General features: G+C 35.1%; 1 protein-coding gene across 1 annotated transcript in view; it reads left to right on the forward strand.

The window, feature by feature from the left end:
- Positions 1–25,666, forward strand: part of DIAPH3 (diaphanous related formin 3) — a gene marked incomplete at both ends in the record, with an annotated part of 534,203 nt that overhangs the window by 356,190 nt on the left and 152,347 nt on the right. The window contains one exon of the mRNA XM_079721707.1: positions 9,626–9,761. Coding sequence (XP_079577833.1) covers positions 9,626–9,761 — 136 coding nt within the window. The remainder of the gene's footprint in view (positions 1–9,625; positions 9,762–25,666) is intronic.

Below are 25,666 nucleotides of genomic sequence, written 5' to 3' on the forward strand. Positions count from 1 at the left end.
AAATCTTGTAGACGGACTCATTATACACTATCAGAGAAAAGAAAATCATGTAAAAGTCGTGTGATTGGATGTTGAGCCAGCTTATGTAATTATAATAGGAAGTATCTTCTATCCTTGCTAATTTGGGTGAGGTTACGACTTGAAAATTATCTTCACTGACACCATTGTTATTCTGAGATCGTACTTAGAGGTATAAAGCTCCAAACCTAGAACAAAATAAATATTCTAACTATAGGATCTTCTTTTCTTCTTACCCGTTAGCATCTGTTTATTTAAAGAATTAGATCAATTCCAGGTGCTGAATATTTGGGTTTGCAGCCTTGAAAATTAATTCTGTTAGGTTCTTCTAATCTTTGTTCTTTAGGCTTTTCACAATAAAAACACACCTAGATTACTTGGCTTAATTTTTCTCTTTACTGATAAGATTTATTCTTAGTATGCATTGCTTAGTGGGATAATAAATGCATTTGACTGACAGATTTCTGTGTGACTAAATGACTGGTGATTTGTATATCCCTTTTACATTTTAAGTATTTTGTTTATGGAAATAATATAGCCAAAAGTAAAGACTGTATTATTTTAATACAGTAATAAGAACAACAATTGATAATGGAGAAAAAAGAAATCAACTACATAACTGATATAGCATAATAAGTATATTAACCCATGTAATTGGAAAGATAGCACTAAACGAGGATACCACAAATGAAAATGAATAAAATGACATATTCTTTGTACATCAGATATACTTGTCTTCCATGTCCTGAACAAGAGAGAAGGACAGAAAAAACACTATTGGCTTTAGGCTACTTTTTATGTTATGTTTAAACATTACCATGTTTATATGGAATATTGTTGGGCTTTGGTTGGATGTTTTCCTTGAAGAGCTGATTAGCAATAGCTCAAAAAAGAAAAATGCTGTCCTATCAACAGGCCTATCTTTAAGCACCATTCTTCATGGCTGCTGTCTTGTGCCTAATCGTGCCTTTATTTAGCCTCATCATTGGGGGATAAAAAGAAAAAGAATATTTTTATAGTATATCACTTCAGAACACAAGAGAACATATTTAATGGAAAAATCAAGTTCTACTTTGGGAAAACCTTAATTATGAACATTTCATACTTTATTTATTTATTAAAGATATTGTTTAATAGTTTCAAAAATCTCATTTGCTTGAAAATTTTGCAAAGTACTTGGACGAATTGCAAACAAACTCATGGCATAATTATGAAGGGCCAGTAATGTTAATTCCCTGATGGGCTAATAAGTAATTTGGTGTTTCATCTGAGGCTGACTTTACAATAAAGAGCAACTTGAAGCTAAAACTGTTTAATCATCAGCACCTGCACATCCTTTGGGACATTCTCAAAGGATAGCTTTCCAGTTTCATAAGTTTCACGGGTCGTAGAAAGTTCAACTAAAAACACTTTGTCTTGAATGTTAAGATGATGAAGCGTTGGTGCCGGTGTATAGCATATCATGCTTTCCTGTTCTCACTGATAGCAGTTTTTAATTGGATTTGGTAATACCAGAGAAAATAATTTGATTAATTTTTACTGTCATTCTAGATTCCTTTCTAAAGCATCTACCTTGTAATTATTGCAAATAAAGGTTTCTAAGAATAAACTTATTTTCCATGAGGTAGTTATAATCTATTTAGTTAAAAAAGTAATTTTGATGGAAAGCTGATAAGTAGATCACATACCTTTTACATTCTTAGAGACTTCTATGACTGGTATTAATTATCTAAATGTTTTTTCTTTCATGTTGCACATATACAGGAGTACAGGAATGCATTTTTAAAGTAGTCATCAGGAATTTCTAGGAAGCAGTCATTCCATATGGCTGAGTGTTGCCTCGTCTTAACGTTAGGTAAAGTCCTAACAAGCATTTAGTGGGAATGTGCTGGACTTTTATGTGGTTATTTACTTTGAGAGAATTAGCCTATGTCTTCATAGTCCTAACATCCATCTCTTTGGAAAGCATGCAGATTTAAATTCAGTTTGTCTAATCTCATTTTAGGGACTTGAGACAAAATTGAATACTTAGGCAAGAAGTAAAGATTTCTGAGTTTATTAAAAACTGTACTAAGAGATCCCTGGCTGACATAGCTTAAATATACATTAATGGTGAAAGAAATATAACTCTGAACAAGAAGACACTTATAAACTTAATATTTTTTTTCATTTAATAAAATTGCCAAAATTTTCTGTTACAAAAATATACAAGACATTATCATATGTTGAAAAATGTTGAGTTGGACAGATTAAACTATTTAAATAGGCTAAGAATCAAATGGAGAACTGCAATCAAAAAGTCAGGATGGGGCTTCCCTGGTGGCGCAGTGGTTGAGAATCTGCCTGCTAATGCAGGGGACACAGGTTCGGGCCCTGGTCTGGGAGGATCCCACATGCCGCGGAGCAACTAGGCCTGTGAGCCACAACTACTGAGCCTGCACGTCTGGAGCCTGTGCTCCACAACAAGAGAGGCCGCAATAGTGAGAGGCCCGCGCACCACGATGAAGAGTGGCCCCAGCTTGCCACAACTAGAGAAAGCCCTCACACAGAAACGAAGACCCAACACAGCAAAAATAAATAAATAAACTAATAAACTCCTACCCCCAACATCTTCTTTAAAAAAAAAAAAGAAAAAGTCAGGATCTGTGGAAGTCTGCTTGTGTCTTATACTCAAAATTTTATTTTACTACAATTTTATCTTATAACAAGGCTAATATATTAGTAAAGGCATAGTTGGAATATAGACTATTTCTTAGGCTTTTTTGGGAGGGGGTAATATGCACATTGATTTTTTTAAAATTTTACTTTTGGGCAAAATAAAACAACTATTAATTGTATCATTGTGCAATGTTTTAAGTTAGTTTATCAGAAAAGTCAAATTTCAAGTGAGGAATTTATTGGGGGGAAGAACACAGGAAACTAAACTCTTTTCCAGAAAAAAAATCTCTTAAAGCTTATTAGAGTATTAAAAACAATGTCTGTGTGTGTGTGTATGCCAGGCACTTCTGTGAGCCATTTACATGTATTAGTTCATTTAATTCTTAAAATATCCCTATAAGCTGTGTATGTGTACATTTATATATAATTCATATATATATATATATGTATTAAATTTTTAGCAGTAAATAGCTAGACTTGAGGTCAAGAGTACACCTAGCTTCCATATTTAGTTCATCTCTTTATCTTTCCTGCCAAGTAATCTAGCTGAATTGGATGCATGCTTTGATGGTACTTCCTATCAACTCCATGTACAATCATATTCCAATGTCTCTGGATGGAAGGACTTCATATTCTCATAAGATCTGTGAAAATTGGCATCCCCCCTTTTTCTTGATAGAAACATATAAATGATGTAAGCTAGAAATGGCTCTTCCTTGATTTGTTACTGGATAAATAATTGTGTGTTTGAGGTATTTGGTTAATGACATAGTAATAATGAAAATAATTTTATAGGTTTGTAATAGTATAATATTACTACTAATAATATTAATAACTGCTAACATTTATATAGGTCCTACTATGTGCCAGGCACTTCTGTAAGCCATTTTCATGCATTAATTTATTTAATTCTTAAAATATCTTCATAAAGTAAGTATTATTTTACCCATTTTACTGAAGAGGAAACTGAGATACAAGTCACACAGCTATTTAGTGTCAGGTGGAGATTCAAACAAAGACAGTATGACTTCAGATTTCCTCCTTCTAACCAGTATGCTCTTTCTAATATACAGTAATAAGCTCAGATAGATTTTTAAAAATAATTTCTGAAAGTGGTGAACTGTCATATTTACTGTATTTTTTAAGACATTCTTTTCATTCAGCAAAACTGTTTTGAGTGCCTACCTAGGACTGACTTTATATGGCTGTGCAACGTTAAATTGTTTACCTTTAGATTCTAAAACATACATGTATAATGTACCCAGGGAGAAATATACAGTGTATAAGAACTGCCACATTATACAAAAGTATTTAAAGATTTTTTTTAATTTTATTTATTTATTTTTAAATTTGTTTATTTTTGGTTGCGTTAGGTGTTACGTTGCTGCGCGCAGGCTTCCTCTAGGTGCTGTGAGCCGGGGCTATTCTTCGTTGCAGTGTTCAGTCTTCTCATTGCAGTGGCCTCTCTCGTTGCGGAGCCGGGGCTCCAGGCACGTGGGCCTCAGTAGTTTTGACATGCGGGCTCAGTAATTGAGGTACATGTGCTTAATCGCTCCACGGCGGTGGGATCTTCCCGGACCAGGGATCGAATCCGTGTCGCCCTCATTGGCAGGCGGATTCTTAACCACTGCACCACCAGGGAAGTCCCTACGAAAGTATTTAAGAAATAAAGATATATGTGTTGGCCAGCCTTCTATAAGAACAAACTTTTGAGGACTTTGCTTTTCACAATATGTTAATAGGGATTCCTTTTTTTTTTTAAACATCTTTATTGGAGTATAATTGCTTTACATTGTTGTGTTAGTTGCTGCTTTATAACAAAGTGAATCATCTATACATATACATATATCCCCATATCTCCTCCCTTTTGCATCTCCCTCCCACCCTCCCTATCCCACCCCCCTAGGTGGTCACAAAACACCAAGCTGATCTCCCTGTGCTATGTGGCTGCTTCCCACTAGCTATCTATTTTACGTTTGGTAGTATATGTAAGTCCATGCCACTCTCTCACTTCGTCCCAGCTTACCCTTCCCCCTCCCTGTGTCCTCAAGTCCATTCTCTACGTCTGTGTCTTTATTCTTGTCCTGCCCCTAGGTTCTTCATAACCATTTTTAAAAATTTTTTTAGATTCCACATATATGTGTTAGCATACAGTATTTGTTTTTCTCTTTCTGACTTAACTTCACTCTGTATGACAGACTCTAGTTCCATCTACCTCACTACAAATAACTCAATTTTGTTTCTTTTTATGGCTGAGTAATATTCCATTGTATATATGTGCCACATCTTCTTTATCCATTCATCTTTCTATGGACACTTAAGTTGCTTCCATGTCCTAGCTATCGTAAATAGTGCTGCAATGAACATTGTGGTACATGACTCTTTTTGAATTATGGTTTTCTCAGAGTATATGCCCAGTACTGGGATTCCTGGGTCATATGGTAGTTCTATTTTTAGTTTTTTAAGGAACCTCCATAATGTTTTCCATAGTGGTTGTATCAATTTACATTCCCACCAACAGTGCAAGAGGGTTCCCTTTTCACCACACCCTTTCCAGCATTTATTGTTTCTAGTTTTTTTGATAATGGCCATTCTGACTGGCGTGGGTTGATACCTCATTGTAGTTTTGATTTGCATTTCTCTAATAATTAGTCATGTTGAACATCTTTTCATGTGCCTCTTGGCCATCTGTATGTCTTCCTTGGTGAAATGTCTATTTAGGTCTTCCGCCCATTTTTAAACTGGATTGTTTGTTTTTTTGATATTGAGCTCCATGAGCTATTTGTATATTTTGGAGTTTAATCATTTGTCTCTTATTTCATTTGCAAATATTTTCTCCCATTCTGAGGGTTGTCTTTTTGTCTTGTTTATGGTTTCCTTTGCTGTGCAAAAGCTTTTAAGTTTAATTAAGTCCCATATGTTTATTTTTCTTTGTATTTCTGTTACTCTAGGAGGTGGGTCAAAAAAGATCTTGCTGTGGTTTATGTCAAAGAGTGTTTTTCCTCTAAGAGTTTTATAGTGTCTGGTCTTACATTTAAGTCTTTAATCCATTTGGAGTTTATTTTTGTGTATGGTGTTACATAGTGTTCTAATTTCATTCTTTTACATGTAGCTGTCCAGTTTTCCCAGTGCCACTTATTGAAGAGGCTGTCTTTTCTCCATTGTAATTTCTTGCCTCCTTTGTCATAGATTAGGTGCCCATATGTGCGTGGGTTTATCTCTGGGCATTCTATGCTGTACCATTGATTTATATGTCTGTTTTTGTACCAGTACCATACTGTATTACTGTAGCTTTGTGGTATAGTTTGAAGTTGGGGTGCCTGATTCCTCCAGTTCCATTTTTCTTTCTCAAGATTGCTTTGGCTATTCGGGGTCTTTTGTGTTTCCTTATGAACTGTAAAAATTTTTGTTCTAATTCTGTGAAGAATGCCATTAGTAGTTTGATAGGAATTGCATTGAATCTGTAGAGTGCTTTGGGTAGTATAGTCATTTTCACAATATTTATTCTTCCAGTCCAAGAACATGATATATTTCTCCATCTGTTTATGTCATCTTTGATTTCTTTCATCAGTGTTTTATAGTTTTCTGAGTACAAGTCTTTCGCCTCCTTAGGCAGGTTTATTCCTAGATATTGTATTCTTTTTGTTGCAATGGTAAATGGGAGTGTTTCCTTAATTTCACTTTCTGATTTTTCATTGTTGGTGTATAGGAACACCAGAGATTTTGTGCATTAATTTAGTATCCTGCAACCTTACCAAATTCATTGATTAGTTCTAGTAGTTTTCTGGTGGCATCTTTAGGACTTTCTATGTATAATATCATGTCATCGGCAAACAGTGATAATCTTACTTCTTCTTTTCCAATTTGTATTCCTTTTGTTTCTTTTTCTTCTCTGATTGCTGTGGCTAGGACTTCTAAAACTATGTTGAATAATAGTGGTGAGAGTGGACATCCTTGTCTTCTTCCTGATCTTAGTGGAAATGCTTTCAGTTTTTCACCATTGAGTATGATGCTTGTTGTGTGTTTGTCATATATGGCCTTTATTATGCTAAGGTAGGTTCCCTCTATGCCCACTTTCTGGAGAGTTTTTATCATAAATGGGTGTTGAATTTTGTCAAAAGCTTTTTCTGCATCTATTGAGATGATCATATGGTCTTTATTCCTTAATTTGTTAATGTGGTATATCACATTGATTGATTTGCGTATATTGAAGAATCCTTGCATCCCTGGGATAAATCCCCCTTGATCATGGTGTATGATCCTTTTAATGTGCTACTGGATTCTGTTTACTAGTATTTTGTTCAGGATTTTTGCATCTATGTTCATCAGTGATATTGGTCTATAATTTTCTTTTTTTGTGATTACTTTTTCTGGTTTTGGTATCAGAGTGATGGTGGCTTTGTAGAATGAATTTGGGAGTGTTTCTCCCTCTGCAGGTTTTCGGAAGAGTTTGAGAAGGATCGGTGTTAGGTCTTCTCTAAAAGTTTGATAGAATTTGCCTGTGAAACCATCTGGTCCTGGACTTTTGTTTGTTGGAAGATTTTAAATTACGGTTTCAATTTCATTATTTGTGATAGGTCTGCTTATATTTTCTAATTCTTCCTGCTTCAGTCTTGGAAAATTATACCTTTCTAAGAATTTGTCCATTTATTTGTGGTTGTCCATTTTATAGGTTGCCTTCTCTTTTCCTAACTTATGTTGACTTTTTAGCAGCTGTCATCTTATAGCTGGCACTTAACGTATGCTGCATCAATATGAAGCCACATGGTGGAAAAAATATAAACTTATATAACTTTCAAGTCTCGCTTCTGCCTCTTACTTTCATTGTAGTGAACAAGCACACAATCATTCTGAGCCAGAATGGAGGATGCAGATTCCATTTTGAGGAAAGGCGGGATTGCATATTAAAATATGTATTATTGCAGCTGGTCGTTCATAGCTTAGCAATAATATTTAGTGTTACTATATGTCACGAACTGTGAAGAGTCTGAGAATTTATCAAAGTTTCATGATTTCCATAGTTTCATGGATGTTGGTAAAGACAAAAGACCATGGGGTCAGAAACGAAGAATGGTTTATTACAGCACTAGTCATAGCTAGAGTAAATAATTTATAGATTCTTGATCTCAGGTTCCCACAGGGCAATGTGAAGAGGACTGGGTTTAATACCTACACACATAGTGCTTTGTATTACTGGAAGGAAATCCTGAATTTAGGGAACCCAATCGTTTTTCAGAATTAGTAAGACTATTTGACCTTTGCCCCAGTTTATCATACTGAACAGTAAACAAATCCATTTGCTTAAGAGGTAGACACTACCTCTACCTTCCAAGAGTGTTCATTATATAAATATCTTTGAAAAGATCATTTGGAACAAAGGTGCTTCATTAGTACTTGTATCTTAGAGTACTTAGTTTTGCACTCTCTTACTTGAAAGTCTTTAGTTGTTTCCTACTTCCTTGAAAGAAACTCTAACCCCCCTATCTTGTTCTAGAAGATCCTAAATGATCAGGCCTCAGCATATCTTCTGACCTTATCTAACACCACCATACTGGCCTCTTTCTTCTCTCTCCAACCCATCAACAGGCTTTGCATTTGTTTTTTCCCAGATCATTATCTGGGTAGCTCCTTGACTTTGAGCTTGAATCAAATCAGAGAGGGAGGCCTTATCTGACCACCTAATGTAAGTTAACTGTCCAGGCATTCTATCACATCATTCTTTTTTTTTTTTTTTGTAGTACTATATTTATTAAAGATTTTAGTTGTTTATCATCTGTCTTTGCCTCCTGTCCCACCCTATCACACAGAATGTAAACTTATTTTAGAACTATATCTCTGTTCCCCAAGTCTTTAGGTTAGTACCATTTACTATTCAGTCTCTCAGTAAATGTTTATGCATGGATGGATGGATGGATGGATAAGTTTAATATTCCCTCTATTCTGTGCTTTTTATTCCTCCTTTTTTCTTTGCAATTTTCCTTTTATTGTTTTGATCAATAATACTAAACTTTATTTTATTTCTAAAGAAGAACTTGCATTATCCCTAGGGTAAAGAAAAAAAAAGAATATTATAGTAAAGAAGAAATTAAAGCCTGCCCCCAAAATAACATGCCACCTACTTGTTAAAGTTTAATTATATACTTTTCTACTTAATTCTGTTAGTGATAAACTAGCAATTAGATAACCTGTTTGGATTCATTGGTACTGAGAATGTCGTCTCCACAGGAGAGTGTAATATGATGCCACGCTGTTTGTTGGCACTTTGAAAAATCTATGATTACCTGCTAATTCCCACAAATGCCACATGAGTGGCATTTCTTGATTTGCATAAAACTTTAAAAAATAAAAAAGTAACTAATCGCATATCTATTGAGATCTTCTTATGGTTCACATGTCCTTATTGGTTTTGATGAACAGTCAGAGCGCCAGACTTTGAAATGCCAAATATTTCTTTAGTCATCCTTATGACACTTCTCTCTGTATGAAAGAAATTGTTAAACAATGGTTTGTAATATAAGGTAGGCATTACAAAATTTCAGCTCTTTCCTATCATTTCTTCTGTGATTATTTTTCTTGTACTCAATAGTTTACTTAGCAGAGGATGTATGGGAGACTAATACATTTTCTAGACACTCTTTTGGAAGTATGTATAGGAAAACGGTTTTGATTTGTAAATTAAATACTCTTTTATCTTTAGTTTCTGTCTTCCTTCTCTTAGTTGATTTCACTAACATGCAGGTGCTTTAACATAACAGTTGTATTTTTACATACATAACACATTTAACAAAGGTTCATGTGCTAATATTTTAAAAGATTGTGTTACTAATATAAGAAGTAGCCATTACTTAAAGGACATTTAATCACAATTCTACAGATTAATAATTTTCCATTTTCTTTGTGGAATCACTGTGGTTAATATTGATCATTTTCCAAAATTTGTTTGTAATAGCAAGCAATGAAGGAGAATTTCAAAAAAAGAGAAGCAGAGGAAAAAGAAAACCGTGCCAGGATAGCCAGAGAATTAGCAGAGAAGGAAAGACTTGAACGCCAACAAAAGAAAAAACGCCTATTAGAAACGAAGACTGGTGAGTACTATCAAATTTGCTATTTATACTGTGTACACCAAGATTAATACGGGTTACTTTATCAGCAGTTTAATATACTTCTGTGAAAAAGGAAGACATGATTGCTTATTTGTATAGCTAAACAGTAGAGCAGTTCTTTCTTTTATGGGCTTTCCCCACTTTAGTTTACTAACAAGTAGTGTAGTGTTTTCATTCTGACATTGGTCTTAGGTGATTTTGGTCCTTTGGTGTACTGTTGTAGTTCCATTATATTAGCAGTTCTTTGGCTACTACTTAAATAACCAATCTGCAAGAATTTATATCAGTGAATAAATTATAGGAAACTTTGGGAAATTCTCTGGGACAAGTAACCTGTTTTCTTTAACAAAATACTCTTAAGGAAGGGGAAAATATGATGGAGGGGAAACTTACTGATTAAAAGAGACTTAAAGAGACATATCGAAATTGTAATAAACGAAACTTATATATACTCCGATCCAAACAAATGTAGAAAAAAGTAGTCTGAAAAATTTCAATACTTTATTTTTTCTTGTAGACATGGCAACATTATTGTGAATATGTTTTAAAGTCTCTTTTAGAGACTCGTACTGAAATTTTATAGATAAAAAGATAATATATCTTCGATTTCAGTCAAAATAGCCTAGCATGACTGGAAAGTAGGCAGGTGTATAGATGACACAAGATTGGCTATAAATAGTACGTGGTAAAGTTGGGTGATGGGTACTTGGAGGGTAGGATGTGTTCACTATACCATTTTCTCTACTTTTGTATTTTGAAATTTTCTGGTTTTTTATTTATTTATTTTTTAAATTTATTTTTGGCTGCATTGGGTCTTTGTTGATGCGCACAGGCTTTCTCTAGTTGCCGCAAGCTGGGGCTACTCTTCATTGTGGTGCGGTAGTTTCTCTTGTTGCGGAGCACGGGCTCTAGGCACGAGGGCTTCAGTAGTTGTGGTACATGAGCTCAGTAGTTGTGGCTCACGGGCTCTAGAGTGCAGGCTGAGTAGTTGTGGTACACTGACTTAGTTGCTGTGCAGCATGTGGGATCTCCCTGGACCAGGGATCGAACCTGTGTCCCCTGCATTGGCAGGTGGATTCTTATCCACTGCGCCATGAGGGCAGTGTCTGAAATTTTCTTTATTAAAACGTTCTTGGAAAAAATTTAAAAGAAAAAGTAGAAAAACTTCTGTTTTACAGAGACGTATATGTATATTTTCTAAAGCTAAGTTACCACTAAGTTAGAAGCAAAAGAATTAAGTAAATTGTAGTTATATTATTACCCCCTCAAAATTCTGTCTCTTCCACCTCTAAGCCACTAAGGGTTGCAGAAGACTTTAATTAAAATCCATCAACTTCACTGCTCAATTACCAGTTTACAACTCAGGGCTGAAAATTCACCTAAGGATTCCTTGGGGTAAACCAAGATGCCTTTTTTGCCTTCTTTACTTTCACTCTTACAGACATATTTTATCTTTAATAAAGCAAACTGAGTAACTTAATGTATTGTACATGTTTCTTCTAGGGGAAAAAATTATCCAAGCACAATTTCTTGTTCACAGGAGTACATTTGTAATTCAGGAAATGTTCTCAGAAATATCTTAAAGTGTTAACAAAATGGAGATCAGGAAAACTTAGCACTGATTTTTAAAAGAAACTTCTGGACACCTTTTTAAAATAATGTGTTACTGCCTAATTTACCAGACATTCTGATATTTGAACATTAGCTCATTTAGTGTTGGTTAACAAGTCATCTAGATGAATTACTTGATGGCAGATTGACTGTGTACTGTTTGTGGGTTTTACCTAAGGGTCTGTCATACAGAGCCTTTTTAGCACTCAGTCTGGAGAGTTGAAACCTGACAGGAAGCAAAAATTTTAATGAAACCTTACATCCAATGTAATCTTAATAATGTTTTCATTTAAATTTCTATTTCTCCTGAAGGAAGTTTCCATTTTAAAAAATAACTAAGTTTATTTTATTTTCCAATTTGAAAATAATATTTTCATGTTACAGAAAATCACCTAAAAAGTAGTGGATCAAAGACCATTATCCATAATCCAAAGGATCACTGTTAATATTTTGACACATTTTTCCTTCAGTTTTAAAAGCTTGTACTTTTTTTTTTTTTTTTACATCTTTATTGGAGTATAATTGCTTTACAGTGGTGTGCTAGTTTCTGCTTTCTAACAAAATGAATCAGTTATATATATACATATGTTCCCACATCTCTTCCCTCTTGCATCTCCCTCCCTCCCACCCTCCCCATCCCACCCCTCTAGGTGGTCACAAAGCACTGAGCTGATCTCCCTGTGCTATGTGGCTGCTTCCCACTAGCTATCTATTTTACGTTTGGTAGTGTATATATGTCCATGCGCTCTTTCGCTTTGTCACAGCTTACCCTTCCCCCTCCCCATATCCTCAAGTCCATTCTCTAGTAGGTCTGTGTCTTTATTCCTGTCTTGTCCCTAGGTTCTTCATGACATTTTTTTTCTTAAATTCCATATATATGTGTTAGCATACAGTATTTGTCTTTCTCTTTCTGACTTACTTCACTCTGTATGACAGACTCTAGGTCCATCCACCTCATTACAAGTAGCTCAATTTCGTTTCTTTTTATGGCTGAGTAATATTCCATTGTATATATATGCCACATCTTCTTTGTCCACTCATCCAATGATGGACACTTAGGTTGTTTCCACTATGGAGAACAGTATGGAGATTCCTTAAAAAACTACAAATAGAACTACCATATGACCCAGCAATCCCACTACTGGGCATATACCCTGAGAAAACCATAATTCAAAAGGAGTCATGTACCAAAATGTTCATAGCAGCCCTATTTACACTAGCCCGGAGATGGAAACAACCTAAGTGTCCATCATCGGATGAATGGGTAAAGAAGATGTGGCACATATATACAATGGAATATTACTCAGCCATAAAAAGAAACGAAATTGAGCTATTTGTAATGAGGTGGATGGACCTAGAGTCTGTCATACAGAGTAAAGTAAGTCAGAAAGAGAAAGACAAATACTGTATGCTGACACATATATATGGAATTTAAGAAAAAAAAATGTCATGAAGAACATAGGAGTAAGACAGGAATAAAGACACAGACCTACTAGAGAACGGACTTGAGGATATGGGGAGGGGGAAGGGTAAGCTGTGACAAAGCGAAAGAGCGCATGGACATATATACACTACCAAACGTAAGGTAGATAGCTAGTGGGAAGCAGCCACATAGCAGAGGGAGATCAGCTCGGTGCTTTGTGACCGCCTGGAGGGGTGGGATAGGGAGGGTGGGAGGGAGACGCAAAAGGGAGGGGTTATGGGAACATATGTATATGTATAACTGATTAAATTTGTTATAAAGCAGAAAAAAAATATACAACTTGTTAATCAACTATACTTCAATAAAAAAAAGAATAAACAAGAAATACAATATATTAATAAACAACACATAGGCTGTAGTATTTAGAAACTTATTTATAAGTGGCCCTAGAAAGCAAAGAGAGAGTAAAAAATAATAAAGTGAAAAGAAAGTAAAGTATGCTAGTCTACTGCTGACAGCAAAAGTCAACAGGAAACACTTCAGTATAAAAATCTCCCCAAAGCATGGAATGTCCCTGATTAACAACAAATGAGTTATCTTTCCTTCTCATACTTTACTCCAACACACCAGCTTCTACATGCACCCCTGGAACTCAGATGAACTGACGAAAGGGAAGAGAGCAAAGGAAAAAAACTATATCATAATTGATCTCCTTTCAGAATTCCAAAAGATGAGAAGGGTGGAGGGGAGTGGGAACTAGCCATAACCCAGAATAAAATTTTCCTATTTACAGCTTTAAAAAAAAAAAAAAAAGACCTCTTCTAAAATCCCAGTAAATGATGATTATTCTGAATGGTCTTTAATTTTCCTTTAACCATAACATGATTATTAGCATAGAGAAACAAAATATTCAGTCTCAGTATTAATGTAGTTGTTATAGCCAAGTAAGTCATATAAGAATCAAATATATTATTACTTATTTGTTGATACTTTTTTTCATATTTAAAAATAGTACTGTTTTAAAAATAGTACAAATATGAAGTCACCTTTTTCTTTCCGTATTAGATGTAGAGCATGCTTTTTGTCAATACATTGTATTATTATGAAAAATATAATTGCTGTGGTCTTCCATTATTATTTTATTGGTATGGAAAAAATTAATAGCTAGGCCACTTTTGTTTTATTCATCAACAGTTTTTTTTCTATATGCTGTGATTGCAGTGATAAATAAGGATAAATAAGGTTTCTGCTGTGATGAAGTTTAAAATTATAATGAGTGAATCAGACAACCACATATGTAAGATAATTTCAGATTATAAAAAGTTATGAGAAGTAAAGTAAGACAGCATAATGAGATGAAAATAGAGACTGGCTGTGTTGGTGTGTGCTGGAGATGAAATTTGGTCTTCAGAACTAAAGAGAATATTAATGTATATCAAACTTATTCATTTAAAATATTGGTTATAAAACTCCTTATAAACTGATAGGATAACCAGGCTCATGTATATTTACTATGCTAATAGTATTATTAGCATAGTATATATGCTAGTATATATATTAGCATATATTATTAGCATATTATATATGCTAATAGTATGAATTTTTTAAACACCTTATTGTGAGGATCAGCTAAGACTTTATATTATTTTTCTTTCTGGGTATTATATTTTCATATAGAATATAATATTTCTCTAATCTTTGTAGAAGTTGTTGCCCTGGCTTTCCTTTTTTCAAAAGAATGTAGAAGGGCAAATTGTTGAATTTATAGTAGTGTTTTGCCACCTCTCTGAACCAGGAACTTCTTGTTTTTTCTTATTTCTGTATGTAGAACACATACCCCTGAATGATAGAGAAGGAGAAAAATCTTCACATAACCCTACCCTAAACCCACAGGAAGATTCCTTCCATATATTTTCCTGACTTTAGTATTTTCACCATGCAAATAAGAAGTGTGTTTTTTCACAGATGTACAAATTCTTGTACCATCACCCAAGGCAGTAGAGTAAATTCAATCCCTGCTCTTTCTTATCCATCATAAATCACTACTTGCCCTTGGCAAGACAGCAAGCAACTATTTTCAAGTCTACTATTTATTATCACTATCATTTCAGAATGTTATTTTTGTTAGTAGAATGAAAATAAACATGGGATTATGGGCTGTTTCCCTAAGAAGAAAGATGAAGCATTAAAAATCCTTTTGAGCAGCAAAACTAAGAAGCACAGCATCTTGTATTATGTAATGGCATTAAAAGGTCATTTGTCTCATTTTTGTTTTCTTTAAAAATGATGAGCCTGGAGATCTCTTAAATATTCACATATGCAGTTGTGGTTATTTCTGTTGTATGATTTGGTATTATATTAAACAAACAAGCAAATTAACTACATTTTCATGATGTCCTTGTTTAATTGGTTGAATTTTGAATACATTCTCTGAGGTTGATGTTTAAATTTGAATTATTTTTATTTAGAAGATACTGAAAGTATCAAATATCTGATGTAGATATTAGTAAGTATAGACAGTGAAATTTATTTAAAGTGCGTAGCTATCCTTATGTGTGATCACTTCTAGTAAGACAAATAGTGATTTTATGTGATTATGTACAACTTTTTCAAAGCTGCACTTCTGTTTCTTAATCATGGAAATGAATAGGGCGTTTGATAATAGAATTCAAATATTATGCTTTAAGACTTCCTGAGTATGTAAGTTGATTCACTTAATTTTTAAATAGCACATCAGAATGGTCTTGAAATGGACCCAGTGTTGTATAATTATGTTTTCTGAAGGAAGTAAATAAGAGCTTATTTAATGGAGCAATAAAAACTATACGAGCAGCTTCTATATTTTAGTCTTTAGGTTATAATTTGTTTATTATTTATTAGACTTAAATGTCTCATTTGGTACAACTTCAGTCTATTAAATAGATAATTAGCTTTTAGAAATCTGTTGTTTACCTACATGGCCAAAACTGCTCCTTTGTTTTCCATTCTGCAATTTAGAATAACTAAGCAATTAGGCCTCCATTTTAGAGGAAATACATATTAGAGAAATACTACTTGGGAATGTCTCTGCCAGTCTCAAAGTTATGAAATTAATGTGTGTACTTGCTTTCAAAGGCTTGACAATTACCCTGTCCTCTACATATATCGTAAAACTTAGATTATTTTCCATAATTGCATATATTCTAGTTTTATAGAGTAGTGCTTTCAGTTTTTTAGCATCTTTTGGCCATTTAAGCATATAAAACAGTAGTTTTAATTATTTCTCTACTTAGAAGAATAAATAAATTAGATTGCATTGGCATTGATTATTCCTCTTTTCTTACCTTCATCTTTTAAGGAATAATAACAATTATTATAATAATAAAAAAAGCAACAACACCCACTACTACTACTATCATTACCACTACCACCACCATTTTATGTATCACATATTATTTGCCAGGTTCTGTATGTGTTCATTATTGCATGTAATAGTTGCAGTGATCTTAGAAGACTGTTTTTATCAGTCAATTAATTCCTTTTGTACATGGTCACAGTTTTAGCAAGAAGTGAAGCCAAGACTCATGTTTTCTGACCAGAGGTCATGTTTTTATTTTTAGTTCTTTAAGTTTTTTTAATTGAGCTATGGTTGATTTACAATATTGTGTTATTTCCGGTGTACAGCTTTAGATTCTTTTTCATGATAGGTTAATACAGGATATTGAATATAGTTCCCTGTGCTATACAGTAAATCCTTATTATTTATCTATTTTATATATAGTGGTGTGTAGCTGTTAGTTCCATAATCCTAATTTATCCCTCCCCCTCTCCTTTCCCCTGTGGTAACAATACGTTTGTTTTCTATGTCTGTGAGTTTGTTTCTGTTTTGTAAATAAGCTGATTTATATTATTTTTTTAGATTTCATCTCTAAGTGATATACTTGTCTCTCTCCCTCTGACTTACTTCACTTAATATGAGTCCCAGAAGTCGTATTTTTAACTATTTTGCTGTTATTCCTTTACCACTGATGACTTAACCGTAATGCAGAAAAAAGGGACCAAAACAATTTTAGTAATTGGTGACTGGCACTAGACTATACCTCTGTATTGTGTATGTTTGTTGAGAATTGTCTTCCCTGAAAACCTGTGAGAGGGACAACTATCTCTTTAGTGCCATATCAATAGTTTTAAACTAGATAGCCTCTTCCTTTGTCTTGGGAAGTTTTGAGAGAATTGCCAAATTAGGAATGCTTCCCAAATGCTTCAGATTCTACTTTGATTCTTCTGCTTATCCAAAGATTTGTATATCCCAGTGCCTAGAACTAGCACCTCCCTGCCCCACTTTTTCTTTTTAATTTTTTTATTGAAGTATACTTGATTTACAAGAGGTTTAATTTTTTTTAATTTTTATTTTATATTGGAGTATTGTTGATTTACAATGTTGTGTTAGTTTCAGGTGTACAGCAAGATGATTCAGTTATACATATACATATATCCATTATTTTTCAGATTCTTTTCCCATATAAGTTATTACAGAATATTGACTAGAACTCCCTGTGCCATACAGTAGGTCCTTGTTGATTATCTATTTTATATATGGTAGTGTGTATATATTAATCCCAAACTCCTAATTTATCCCTCCCCCCACCTCACATTTTCCCTTTGTAACCATAGTTTGTTTTTGAAGTCTGTGAGTCTGTTTCGATTTTGTAAATAAGTTCATTTGTATCATTTTTTTTGAATTTTATTTATTTTTTTTACATAGTAGGTTCTTATTAGTTATCTATTTTATACATACTAGTGTATATATGTCAATCCCAATCTCCCAATTTATCCCCCCCACCCTCACCCCACTTTCCCCCCTTTGCATCCATACATTTGTTCTCTACATCTTTGGTTCTATTTCTGCCTTGCAAACTGGTTCATCTGTACCATTTTTCTAGATTCCACATATATGCATTAATATAAGATATTTGTTTTTCTCTTTCTGAGTTCCTTCACTCTGTATGACAGTCTCTAGGTCCACCCATGTCTCTGCAAATGACCCAATTTCGTTCCTTTTTATGGCTGAGTAATATTCCATTGTATATATATACCACATCTTCTTTATCCATTCATCTGTCAATGGGCATTTAGGTTGCTTCCATGACCTGGCTATTGTAAATAGTGCTGCAGTGAACATTGGGGCACATGTCTCTTTTTTTTTTTTTTTTTTTTTTTTTTTTGCGGTACACGGGCCTCTCACTATTGTGGCCTCTCACGTTGCGGAGCACAGGCTCCGGACGCGCAGGCTCAGCGGCCATGGCTCACGGGCCCAGATGCTCTGCGGCATGTGGGATCTTCCCGGACCGGGGCACGAACCCATGTCGCCTGCATCGGCAGGTGAACTCTCAACTACTGCGCCACCAGGGAAGCCCACATGTCTCTTTTTCAATTACGGTTTTCTCTGGGTATATGCCCAGCAGTGGGATTGCTGGGTCATATGGTAATTCTATTTTTAGCTTTTTAAAGAAACTCCATACTGTTCTCCGTAGTGGCTGTATCAATTTACATTCTCACCAACAGTGCAAGAGGGTTCCCTTTTCTCCAAACCTTCTCCAGCATTTGTTGTTTGTAGATTTTCTGATAATGCCCATTCTGACCAGTGTGAGGTGATACCTCATTGTAGTTTTGATTTGCATTTCTTTAATAATTAGTGATGTTGAGCATCTTTTCATACACCTCTTAGCCATCTGTATGTCTTCTTTGGAGAAATGTCTATTTAGGTCTTCTGCCCCACCTTGCCCCTCTTGAAGGAGGGATTTTTCAATAGTCTAAATAGTTCTGGGCCCAGAGCTCAACAGCTGTGAAAGGGGTGAAAATGTCTTCAGTATTTTCACTGTTTGACCCAGGTTAGAAGTTAAGTACCCAGGGAACTTGCAGTATAGTATTTTTGAAAGGGCACAAACACCTTAGTGTGCTTTACTGGAGCACAAATGCCCTGAGACACCCCATCTCCACCCCCATCTCTACCATGTGACATTTTTTTTTTCCTGATGGTATTAAGAGACTGAGACCCTATGAATAGGGGTGTCTGGTGGGAGACTTTTCCTAGAGAGTATCACTAATAGTTATACAGGTTTTCATTTGTATGCAGGAGTCTCTCACTGGAAAACACAGCTTCAATTTGTGGAAACTCATTTAGGGAATAGCTTTTGTGTGCACTCATAGATGGCTTCTCTGTGTAGCTGTGCAAGGCTCACATACCATTTTGTCTCCTTCCAAAATGCCCCAGAGAAGAGAAGTTAGGAGAGGAGGCTCTCAGACTTCTCTAGCACAACATATCTTGAAACCTTGATTATTATTATTATTTTTTTTTACTTTGAGCTCTGTGTGTAGTTCTTTGTTAAACATCATTATGGTACATCCTCACACTGATTGGTTTACTGCTCATCCAGTATTTAAAAACCATTTTCATTGCCCTTCTTATGAATATTATATAATATTAACTACATGCCAAGTAGAAAATAGACTCCAATTTTTGTTCTTTAGGTTTGTTTTGGAGTGAGAGATTAAATGCCAATCATCGGGGGAAAATCATTTAAATCTTTATTGTATAGCACAGATTGCTTTTACGAATTTTACCAAAGAAATCTTTATATTAACATCACTTATTCATAAAATTTTGTATTACTAAGCCCAGATTCACCCTGTTTATATTCTAGGCAGAAATCATATCGATCAATAATTTTTTTTTTTAAGGGCTTCAAATGCTTGGATGGATTATTTATTTATTTGTTTGTTTATTTATTTATTTATGGCTCTGTTGGGTCTTCCTTTCTGTGCGAAGGCTTTCTCTAGTTGTGGCAAGTGGGGGCCACTCTTCATCGCGGTGCATGGGCCTCTCACTATCGCGGCCTCTCTTGTTGCGGAGCACAGGCTCCAGACGCGCAGGCTCAGTAGTTGTGGCTCACAGGCCTAGTTGCTCCGTGGCATGTGGGATCTTCCCAGACCAGGGCTCGAACCCGTGTTCCCTGCATTAGCAGGCAGATTCTCAACCACTGCGCCACCAGGGAAGCCCTCAATCAGTAATTTTGATCTTATTACAATATGGAGATGCTATAACTTTGATAACATCAGTTACACTTATTGTACTGTAATTGAGGACTCAACCACAGTAGCATCTTCTTTGTGTATAACACTGAGCACTCCTTAGATAACGGTCTCCCTAATCAGTAGTTATTTACACAGTGCACACTTTCCAAGCCGGTGGATTGTTGTCACCATGAGCCCTTCCAAGTCAGATTGCCAGTTCTGAGTGGAATTATTATTTGTATTTGATGGGAAGTTGTCCTCTTCAATTTCAGAGATAGACATTGAATGTTGTCTTATTTCAGGCATAATCACAAATCTCTTTGTCTTTTAACAGACTTATCTTGTTTCTGTAATCTAATGTATTCCCTTTAAACATTTTGTAAAACTCTGTTTTTAGCATTTACCCTGAGAAACAGAGGCCTCCATAAACCTCCAATTGTTTTAGATCCATAGAGGATAGACTTTTGAACCTGGTTGTTAACTTAATAGAGTCCAACCCAACACTTTACACTATATATATACACACACACACACATATATATATATATATATATGCACATATGTACGTACATACACATGTATACATGTATATGTATGTATATGTGTGTATGTATATACATGTGTGTGTGTGTATAATATATATATACACACACCCACATACCAGGGATGGTATAAATTTCACCTTTTTTCCAATTGTTATATATATGTATATGTGTATATGTATGTGTGTGTGTGTATATATGTGTGTGTGTGTATGCTAGTCAAAAAAACTATAGCAACCAATCAGACAAAATTGCAACCAAAACAGAATTGCTTAGGTCCTTCAAGCAGTTAAATATGTCTACATCCCCTTTTATAATTCAAAAATGCATCATGCTCTGAAAACCAAAAATTTTAAAGTAACTTTAGTGTCCAAACTGATTTGATGCCAAATCTGACCTGAACTGATAAGAGGTTCCATCAAATGTGAATATTCATGCTGCAGAAATAATAAAATTTTTAATTAGAGGATGCTGCTCTAAGTTGCTCTGGGTGTGTTATGATTTTACAGCGTATACACCTTTTTGACCTTTCTACAGTCTGAAAAACTTCAATTCTGAAATATCTTGACTGAAGAGGTTACAGATAAGAGACCATGAACTTGAAATTCTCAGTGACTGTCCTCTGTCTCTGTTGAACTGGTTATACTATCCAGTGTACCTCTGGCAGAGTTATTCCTACCTCTCTGAATTTATTTCTGATGTTCTCTCTGCCATAAATACCTTTTCTCTAATTCTTAACTGACTGAATCTAACAAAATGTGATTTAACAATTCTTGCATTCTCCCAAAAGTCTTCTCCTAATATTTGCTCTTGATTATAGTCTATTTTTTATAAACCATTATAGTCTTGCCTTATAAATTATGTATAGAATATTTGGTTATCCTCATTTTATTTGCTTTAGTCTTGTGCTTCTAATAGATTGTGCATTTTTCAAGAATATGGCCTTATGCGTTCTTCTCGTAGGACCTAGCACACTGTGTGCACATAGTAAATACCATGGAAGGCACTCAGAAGATTTGCCAAACAAATGATACATATTTAACTGGCTGAAAGACATCTCTTCCGTTTTGTATTCAGTTGAGCATATTGTCATTTATATGTAAAGCAAAAATGTAGATCAAACTACAGCCCTTGAGCCAAATCAGCCTGCACCTCTTTTTGTAAATAAAGTTTTGTTGGAAAATAGACACACTCATTTCTTTACATATTGTCTGTGGCTGCCTTTTTGCTACAAGTGCAGAGTTGAGTAATTGGGACACAGACCATTTGTCCCATATTTGCTATCTGGTCCTTTACAGAAGTTTTCCAACTCCTAATATAAATAATCTATAGAGACTATTCTTTTGAGTTTTATGACACAGAGTAAAAAAATTATTCTGTTAACTTTTTTCTTATCTTCCTATAGCCAAAGCATGCATTTGCAAAATGGCTGATCTGTGTTGCAAAATGAGGATCTAGTAGTTAAATGAGTAAAAATATTGACAAAAATCATGGTAATTGTTAGGGAAAACTTAATCTTTCAACACATTTCCAACAGCAGAAAATTACCTGATTTTTAGATTCTGTTAATTTGAAATGGAAAGTTGTGCACTTGAACTTTTGAAATGCTAGCAAGAGCCTGGGCTGTCAATTGTTCCGGTAACCAACATACCACAACCATTGTGCTCTTATCCTTTTATCCCAGCTTTTGTCCCCAGTATTTCTGTACTATTGTTTGTATATCTTTTGAGATGAAAATATCAATGTGTCAAAAGGTCATGGGGGAGCCAGCTTTTTATTTCTTTATTAATAGGCTGTCTCTTTTCTCTTCCTGTTTTTGGTCATTTTGACATTAAATCCTTAAAGTTGAAGGAAATCCATTCAGTGGTGTTGAACTTGGTCATGAAGGTTGCTCAAAGTCTGAAGTGATTATCTTGCTGAGTAAAAGAGGAGCTCAATAGTATTTGGCTTTTGATGATAAATAAGTATACCCTAGGACAGACTGGGACAATTAAGCAGAGAAATTGAATATTTATGTGTTACTTGAAAATGGTATAAATAGACATTAGTGTTTAGATGAAATTAGACATTATTTTGTGATAGGATTTTAAAATATTGTTTCCTGGGACTTCCCTGGTGGCGCAGTGGTTGAGAGTCTGCCTGCTGATGCAGGGGACGCGGGTTTGTTCCCTGGTTCGGGAGGATCCCACATGCCACGGAGCAGCTGGGCCCGTGAGCCATGGCCCCAGGGCCTGCGCGTCCGGAGCCTGTGCTCTGCAGTGGGAGAGGCCACAACAGTGAGACGCCCGCGTACCACAAAAAAAAAAAAAAAAATTGTTTCCTGAATAGCTTCCTTACTCAGGTACCCAATGTTCTTCAAGAAAATTAGAAGCAGCATAATATTAATGAAGTCAACATCGAGGGCAGCCTTAACACAGGAGAGGATGCCCCAAGGCAGGAAGAATTTGACAGACTAGTGTAATACAGAAAACAGATGACTGACTGTTTTTGGAACAAGCAACTCTTGGGAGACATTACTGGCTAGAATAAATTGTGTCACCATAGAACTTTTCACCAATAATTATCATTAATGGGTAAAAGTCACAGTAATTTTAGTAATATAATCCTTTGAATGTTCATTTTTAAACTATTAGTGGTATCCATGCAGCAACTCTTGCAAAGTGGAAACATTTTTTGTCAAATTAGTGTTGAGTCAGAGGCTCCATCACTAACTTTCAAGAGGGTTGTATAAAGGATCACTGCATTAGGAGGCTGGATAGTTTCCCTCCAAAGCCATTCCCACTCTGATTCTTTGACTTGCCGTTAGTTCTAAGCTTCTAAATGTGCAACAGTTCCTCTTTTTTAAGTTAACTGCAGAATAACCTTCAAATGTCATAAAGTCAAGAAGATTGGTGAACAAAAGGGACTCTCTTTATTCAAAAGCTAAGATTTAAGAAAAAGGGGGTTTTTCTATTGCACTTCAGATATATTTTATAACTATTGATTGTGTTAGTGCTGAATTGCAGTTATTATCTCGTTTCCAGTGGATATTCTCAATGCTAATTAGATTATATTTTCTGTTGGTTTCATGAGTGAATAAAAGTACTTTCTTTTCATTTTCTTTGCCCTCCATTATTTATTTTAAATGGAACAATGTTAAGCTCTCAAAAAAACTTGGCAACTTTTGATAGTAGTCGCTCACTATTTCTTGTTTGCATGGAGTATTTTTATTAGATAGATATTAAATCAGTAAGTAATAAATAGATCTATTAAATGTTTTAATAGATGATTCTACCATTTTGCTGTGCCTCTATCATTATCCTCTGATTTCAACTTTGGTAGATGAAAATATCATTTATGATCATTGGAAGCACCTTTCATCCTTGCAGAAAGACCCTAATGTTGCTCACCTTCCCTGTAGACTGCAGCCCTTGGAAAGCTTTTCCGTGGGATGCTCAAGGAACTTGGTCCAAGGAAACATGGGGTTGGAGTTATACTGTGTTCTAACTGATTTTCCCATTTCACTTTGCTGTGCCCAGCATTGCAGTCTGAGGAAGTGATGTTTCCTAAATCATCTGCTGGGATTGAACAGAAAACGGCTTCATATTATATTTGGAGGCATAGTAGGGAGCTTATGAACTGTTTCTTCTCTGCCTGGAAAATTAGAAGAGCCCAAATGACATCAAGCTTTGTTCGGAACTACTGCACTCATGTCATAGGGTAGGGAAGAGCTTGGGGAAGGAGTGTTGTTTTTCCAATCTTTCCTCCTCCCAGGGAGGAAATTCCCATTTTATGTTTGGCACCATCCTATTCCTAAAGCAGTGCACTTTGGTGGAATAGAAATGGAATACCAACTCAGTTGCCATCTATCGACTCTAAAAGAGGAAAGATAAGAAGAGAAGGGAGAAATATCTGCAACAGTGTTTACATTGTTAGAATCTGAGGAACTCTTCAAAGTAGAAAAATTTCCATCTGAGTATTACAGCTTAGCTAAGGGAGGCCTGTGTGTGTGTGCATGCTTTTAGCCTTCTCCAATTTGAGGTCAGTTAATTATGAAAGTAAAAATCAAAAAATTTGAGAATTTGTTGTATTCCTCCTAAAAACTTATCAGAGGCCTCTTTGGAGTAAAAGGTTTATCTCATTTCATTAATTAGATGATATTTATCTTCTATAAAATGTGAAAAAAGAAGAAAATGACATGAAACATTTGCTATAGTTATTTGGAATTATACTTTAATTAATGTTCTGATTTAGCTATAAAAAATCTGCTTCTTTATACATGAAAATCAAACATACTATTATTTCTCAAGAAATCTCACAAAAATAAAATACTTTCATACAAAATTAGTCATGTTTAAAAAAACAATAAACCTTTCAAAGTGAGTTTCTATTTCTAATACAGTATCTTTCCCTAGCAGGTATTCAATAAGCACTTTTAAAATATTTATGGAATTCATGTCTGCAGGACAAAAATTCCTCAATTGTACATATTCTATTTGAGCAGACTCACTTAAAGGTAAATTGACCCAATCCTAGGACAAGATATGACATCTGTCATGTTTGGTTTTTTGCTTTTATAGTGTTGGTAGCAAATAGGTATTTCAGTCAAGAGAACAAATTCATGTGTAATGTTTCTATAGATGTAATAAAAATATTACATGCAAAGATGTAATATTTCTCTAAATACAGTTTAATTTCTGACTCTGAACCACCAGCCTGCCTAATGGTAAACAACTTAGTCAATTCTCTTTCTCTGTGTGTTTTAGCTCAGTAATTCCAGTGTAGAATTCAGTTATTCATGTTTGAAATTCCCTGCCAAGCTCTCTCCCTAAAGGGGACCCCAAACTTGAAAGTCGGCTTGGGGTACACATCTAAGAATGTGCATTCTTCTTGGTTCTGTTCTGTCTGGGCCCAGAACACCCTCCCTACTTCCACATTTCTCCTGCCAGCTTTTGGTAAAGGTGATATCTGTTTTGCTCTTTTTTTTTTTTTTTTTTAGTTTCTGCTTTATAACAAAGTGAATCAGTCATACATATACATCTGTTCCCACATCCTTTCCCTCTTGCGTCTCCCTCCCTCCCACCCTCCCTATCCCACCCCTCCAGGCGGTCACAAAGCACCGAGCTGATCTCCCTGTGCTATGCGGCTGCTTCCCACTATCTATCTACCTTACGTTTGGTACTGTATATATGTCCATGTCTCTCTTTCGCTTTGTCACAGCTGTTTTGCTCTTGAATGGTGACACGGGAGATCTGTCAGATTGCTCATAAATACCTACC

Source organism: Hyperoodon ampullatus, assembly GCF_949752795.1.
Source record: "Hyperoodon ampullatus genome assembly, chromosome: 16".
Lineage (NCBI taxonomy): Eukaryota > Metazoa > Chordata > Mammalia > Artiodactyla > Ziphiidae > Hyperoodon > Hyperoodon ampullatus.